The 6286-nt window shown below is 46.6% G+C and overlaps 1 protein-coding gene across 1 annotated transcript in view; it reads left to right on the top strand.

Moving 5' to 3' along the window:
• The first annotated feature begins 697 nt into the window (after positions 1-697).
• LOC144480226 (testican-2-like) overlaps positions 698-6286 on the top strand; it is an 87006-nt gene continuing 81417 nt past the window's right edge. Inside the window, exon 1 of the mRNA XM_078199476.1 lies at positions 698-859. Coding sequence (XP_078055602.1) covers positions 698-859 — 162 coding nt within the window. The remainder of the gene's footprint in view (positions 860-6286) is intronic.

Below are 6286 nucleotides of genomic sequence, written 5' to 3'. Positions count from 1 at the left end.
CAATCATCGGCAAACATCCCCAGCCCTGACCTTCTGATGGAAGGAAGGTCATTGATGAAGCAGCTGAAGGTGGTGGGACCTAGGACACCAGCCTGAGGTAATCCCGCAGTGATGACCCCATTACAACCTGGGGTCAAACATGGACAAAAGAGGTGAGGTGAGAGCGGCAGCCCTTGACATCAAGGCTGCATTGGACCGAGTGTGGCATCAAGGAGCCCTAACAAAATGGGAAACAGTGTGTGAATCAAGGGGGGGAAACCCTCTGCCAGTTGAAGATACACAGCTCTGCCAATTATATTTTAAGAGCGTCTTTCTCTATTCATCATTTCCAATGAGAATTGGCAATGGAGATTGCAAGCATAGAGCAGAAATTTGCTTTTATTTTACATGGGTGTTGTATGTCACACGCATGATCTGAAAGTTTACACCTGTGCTGTTTCCCTGTAAGTCACTCTTTTTGGTCTGGAGATGCTGACTGGTGTATGTGTTTATGTGTATGAGTGAGTGTGTGTGTGTGTTAGAGTGATGCGCTATGTACAAAGTGGCGCAGCCTCGCACAGTCTCAGATTATAGAGAGGAGGTGGGGACAGAGCCTGGGAAATAGAATCAGCTCACATTTCACAGTAACCAACCTGCGGGATAAGTCGCATCGCTCAGGCCTTGTGGTAAGGGGGGGTGGGTGGCGGCGGCGGCAAGGATGTTGAAGCCACTGAACTTTCTCCTAATCCCCTTGCTGTTGGCCGGGGCAACCGAGGAGGAGAAAGGGGGAGAGAACGGGAATTTTTTGGAAGATGAACAATGGCTCTCCGGCGTCTCTCGGTACAGCCAGCAGATCAAAGACTGGAACCGATTCAGAGATGTGAGTCTTTTCCGTTTTAAGCACCGCCACCGAGAATCTCAACCAAAAAAGGACAATGCAAAGGGGGAAGTCACATCTGTCCCCATTTGAAATATTGCAGAGAAATTGGTTTAAAAACAAAAAAAAACCCCCACACACACCAAAAAAAATCCTGCTCAGAAAATAATGGTTGCAAGATAATTTATCAAGAAAAAAGCTCGCTGGAGAGAGAGAGAAAAATTGTAATTATTGTAGATATGCACCAGTATTTTCTGCCTGTCTGGTTTCATCTGTGGGTGGTAAGGATATTGTTTATTGCACTATTTACATAAATTTATATATAGTCTGGGGATGGGGACTGTATAAATTCTTGGAGGCTTCAGACAGGATTTGTTTGCATCTGTCAATAGGTGTATTAAGGTTGTAACAAATGTTTATTTATACACTTTAGTATCAGGGCATATGTAATTGATAGGTTCTGGTGTGTGTGTGGGGGGGGGGGGTGTTATTTTGCTGTCGTGTTGAGGTCTGCAATGAATTTTGCCACCCCTCCCCAAGGGATTTACAACACAAGCCTTTAAAAAGGGGGGAGAGGGGGAGAGGAGAGGGAGAGGGGGAGAGGAGAGGGAGGGGGGAAGCTATGAAGAGAGAGCCCTTGAATGTGAACCAGGAGCTTTTCCTTGTGTATTACAGCCCCAACCATACCTGCGTCATTGCATCTCCCCTGCGCCCACAGTCGGCAGCTTTCAGTCTGAAAAGAAAGCCCAATTGTGTATCTTCCCCCCCCCCCCCCAAAAAAAAAATAATACATCTCTCTTAATTGCGTGTTTAAAGAAAAAACTTAATGAAGATTGCCGAGGTAGCTGAAGTCCTGGTTAAGTAGGTCAGGTCAGCACGCAGTCCTGCATGATGACATCTTCTGAGAATGGAAACTGGTGGCACGGTTGATACGCACTGTTATTCCCACCTCTCCTCCCCCCCCCCCCCCCCGCCCCCCGCTTCCCCTGTTTTTGTTGGAATTATTGAGAGTGTCCTCTCCCTGTTGTTCTGGAGAGCTATTTCAGCCAGCTCCCATTCCTCAGTTAAATTCTGGACACAGCAGGGCAGAGGTATAGACAGAAGACGTATGTGTGTGTGTCTTATATCCGAGACATCAGAACTTGAGGGTGATGGACTTGCAGTACCAGCTTTATTTCTCTCTGGCTTTTTATGCCGTTTTTTTTAAAGGGGAGGCTTTGTGGCACAGTGGGTAACGTCCCTCAAGCCAGAAGCTTCAAGTCCCACCCAGCAGCATGGTGGGGGCACAGTGGTTTTAGCACTGCTGACTCACAGTGCCCGGGTTCGATACCAGCCTCGGGTGACTGTTGTCTGTGTGGAGTTTGCATGTTCTCTCCCATATCTGCGTGGGTTTCCTCTGGGTGCTCCCACACTCCAAAGATGTGCAGGTTAGGATGATTGGCCATGCTCAATTGCCCCCTTAATGTCCAAAGATGTGTAGATTAGATGGATTGGTCATGATAAATTGCCCCTTAGTGTCCAAAGATGTGCAGGTTAGGTGGATTGACCATGCTAAATTGCCCCGTAATGTCCAAAGATGTGCAGGTTAGGTGAATTGGCCATGCTAAATTGCCCCTTAGTGTCCAAAGATGTTCAGGTTAGGTGGATTGGCCATGGTGAATGTGTGTTATGGGTGTTAGGGCTGGGGAGAGGACCTGGGTCAGAGTCAGTGCAGACTCAATGGGCCGAATGGCCTCCTTCTGCACTGTAAGGGATTCTATGATTCTACCCCAGGACTTGGTAGCTAGGGAAGGTGCATTCACAATGCAGCCAAAACACACTGAGTGTCAAATAGAAGCAACGTACTCGGGATGCTGGAGATCTGAAATTAAAAACAGGGGATGCTGGACAAAACTCAGCAAGTCCAGCAGCATCTGCGGAGAGAGAGAAACAGAGTTAACGTTTGGAATCCAATCCGACATTTCCCCAAAGGAGTTTTGAAAGGTTAGCTCTGTCTCTCCGCAGATGCTGCCAGACAGGTTGAGCCTATGAATCCTTCCAGTTCACGTGCTAATGGTAGGTGGTAAGACCGGGAGAGATTCCTGGTCAGCTATGTGATGGAAATAACGTTTCAGCCTCCGCCATCACTATCCATAGCTCCGGACTGCAGCCTGCACAGAAGTGTGTATGTTGCCACACCAGTTCGGACTTCCTGGTCAACTGTAAACACACCTGGGTTCTGGTCAGCATGGCGGCACTGTGGTTAGCACTGCTGCCGCACAGCGCCAGGGGTCCAGGTTCAATTCCGGCCTCGGGTCACTCCACTGTGTGGAGTTTGCAGGTTCTCCCCATATCTGCGTGGGTTTCCTCCGGGTGCTCTGGTTTCCTCGCACAGTCCAAAGATGTGTAGGTTAGGTTGGCTGGCCATGCTAAATCTTTTTAGCCTGTCTTGATGCTCTCTCCACTCACGTTGTTTTGTTTCTTAAAGACTTGATTAGCTGTAAGTATTCGCATTTCAACCATTATTCATGTAAATTGAGTCTGTGTCTTTATATGCCCTGTTTGTGAACAGAATTCCCACTCACCTAAAGAAGGGGCTTGGAGCTCCGAAAGCTTGTGTGGCTTTTGCTACCAAATAAACCTGTTGGACTTTAACCTGGTGTTGTTAAACTTCTTACCATGCTAAATTGACCATTAGTGTCAGGGAAAATTATCAGGGTAAATATGTGGGGTTATGGGAATAGGGCCTGGGTGGGATTGTGGTTGGTGCAGACTCGATGGGCCGAATGGCCTCCTTCTGGACTGTAGGGATTTTAAGTCTCAACATAATGCTATGCTCACCACCACAACTCAATAAACATTTTGGGACCTGCCTTCTTCTGAAAAGTATTAAGCATACAATTTATTTTTTAAAAATCTTGTTAATTTATATAGCACCTTTCACAAACAATGAAGCGCTTTTATTTTGAAAATGTAGTCGCTGTTGTAATGTTGGGAAACATGGTAGACAATTTGTGCACAGCAAGCTCCCACAAACATCCATGTAATTGTGATCAAATAGCCTGTCTTGGCAATGTTGGTGAGGGGACATTATTGTCTACACCATCAGCAAGAGCTCCTCAGTGATGTCTTACATTCCGAGACACTCAAACCTTCAGATAAGTGATTAGAAGTCGGTGAGGGTGAAGATGGTGAACTATTTCAGCCAGGTGGAGGACAGTGAAGCAGTTGAGGCATCCTCATTGAATGTTTTTAAGGCAAGGATAGATACATTTTTGAACAATAAAGGAATTAAGGGTCGTGGTGAGCGGGTGGGTAAGTGGAGCTGAGTCCATGAAAAATCAGCCATGATTTTGATTTGATTTGTTTTATTATTGTCACATGTATTAACATACAGTGAAAAGCATTGTTCCTTGCACGCTATACAGACAAAGCATACCGTTCATAGAGAAGGAAACGAGAAGAGTGCAGAATGCAGTGTTACAGTCATAGCTAGGGTGTAGAGAAAGATCAACTTAATACAAGGTAAGTCCATTCAAAAGTCTGACAGCAGCAGGGAAGAAGCTGTCCTTGAGTCGGTTGGTACATAGAACATAGAACAGTACAGCACAGAACAGGCCCTTCGGCCCACGATGTTGTGCCGAGCTTTATCTGAAACCAAGATCAAGCTAACCCACTCCCTATCATCCTGGTGTGCTCCATGTGCCTATCCAATAACCGCTTAAATGTTCCTAAAGTGTCTGACTCCACTATCACTGCAGGCAGTCCATTCCACACCCCAACCACTCTCTGCGTAAAGAACCTACCTCTGATATCCTTCCTATATCTCCTACCATGAACCCTATAGTTATGCCCCCTTGTAATAGCTCCATCCACCTGAGGAAACGTGACCTCAGACTTTTGTATCTTTTTCCTGATGGAAGAAGGTGGAAGAGAGAATGTCCGGGGTGCATGGCGTCCTTAATTATGCCGGCTGCTTTGCCGAGGCAGCGGGATATTATTGAATGGCGGAGCAGGATCGAGGGGCCAGATGGCGTACTCCTGCTCCTAATTCTTATGTTCTAATAAATGTAACAGAGAGGCATTACTAATCCTGGGTCACTTGACATCCTCTTTTCAAATAAAAGGAACTGGATCAATATCCATTTAGAAAATTCTGCACTCTTCTCGTTTCCTTCTCTATGAACGGTATGCTTTGTCTGTGTAGCATGCAAGGAACAATACTTTTCACTGTATGTTAATCAAATCAAAATCATGGCTGATTTTTCGTGGACTCAGCTTCACTTACCCACCCGCTCACCATGTCAATTGATAAAAGCAAATCACCGCGGATGCTGGAATTGGAAACAAAAACAGAAAATGCTGGAAAATCTCAGCAGGTCCGACAGCATCTGTGGAGAAAGGATAGAGCCAACATTTCGAGTCTGGACGATGAAGCTCTGACGAAGGGTCATCCAGACTCAAAACGTTGGCTCTACTCTCCCTCCACAGATGCTGTCAGACCTGCTGAGATTTTCCAGCATTTTCTGTGTCAGTTGATCTGTCTAAATGAAGGTTGGGGGAAAGGATTGATCCAGTCATGAATGGGGTGTGAAAGGAGCCACCCTGATGGGCTGAATGGCCCTTTCTTACTGCAGGTTTTGTGTTCTCATTCTGATCCTCAGTTGCCAAGTTGGGGGAAGCAGTTCTGTTTTCCAGAATTGTGCTTGAACTCATTCCCAAAGGACATTGCTGCAAACCGAAACCATTTGTGTCCTTGCCCTGCCTCACATCTTTGGATAGCTTTGCAAATGTGTGAGTGATGCCCAGTCACAATCAGCTGGCACACTCTTGAGACGGCAACACATCCCAGTGCTCAGCGCATGCAAACAATTTCAATGCCCAATCGCAACAATTTGGCATTAAAAAGGGTCGCAGTTGCAGGGAAATATCTGATCCCCAACAGAATCTGAGTGAGAAAATATCACCCACCCAATTATTTCTAAGCTTCCTTTATGTTCTACACCCAATCAGTTATGTACTAATTATGTTCTTAATTAATTAAATTATGTTCTACGCCCATCCTTTATGTTCTACACCCAATCAAGAACCCTGGGCAGCACGGTGGCACAGTGGTTAGCACTGCTGCCTCACAGCTCCAGGGACCTGGGTTCGGTTCCTGGCTTGGGTCACTGTCTGTGCGGAGTTTGCACGTTCTCCCCGTGTCTGCGTGGGTTTCCTCCGGGTGCTCCGGTTTCCTCCCACAGTCCGAAAGATGTGTGGGTTAGGTGGATTGGCCATGCGAAGTTGACCCCAGTGTCAGGGGGATTAGCTAGGGTAAAAATGTGGGATTACAGGAATAGGGCCTGGGTGGGATTGTGGTCAGTACAGACTCGATGGGCCGAATGGCCTCCTTCTGTACTTTACATCATGATACCTTAACTTTGAGCCAAGCACGTCGATCTCCCCTTC

The sequence above is a fragment of the Mustelus asterias genome, chromosome 28, assembly GCF_964213995.1.
Source record: "Mustelus asterias chromosome 28, sMusAst1.hap1.1, whole genome shotgun sequence".
In the NCBI taxonomy this organism is placed as follows: Eukaryota; Metazoa; Chordata; class Chondrichthyes; order Carcharhiniformes; family Triakidae; genus Mustelus; species Mustelus asterias.
Note: the sequence above shows the minus strand (reverse complement) of the source record. Positions and strands in the feature narration are given on the sequence as shown.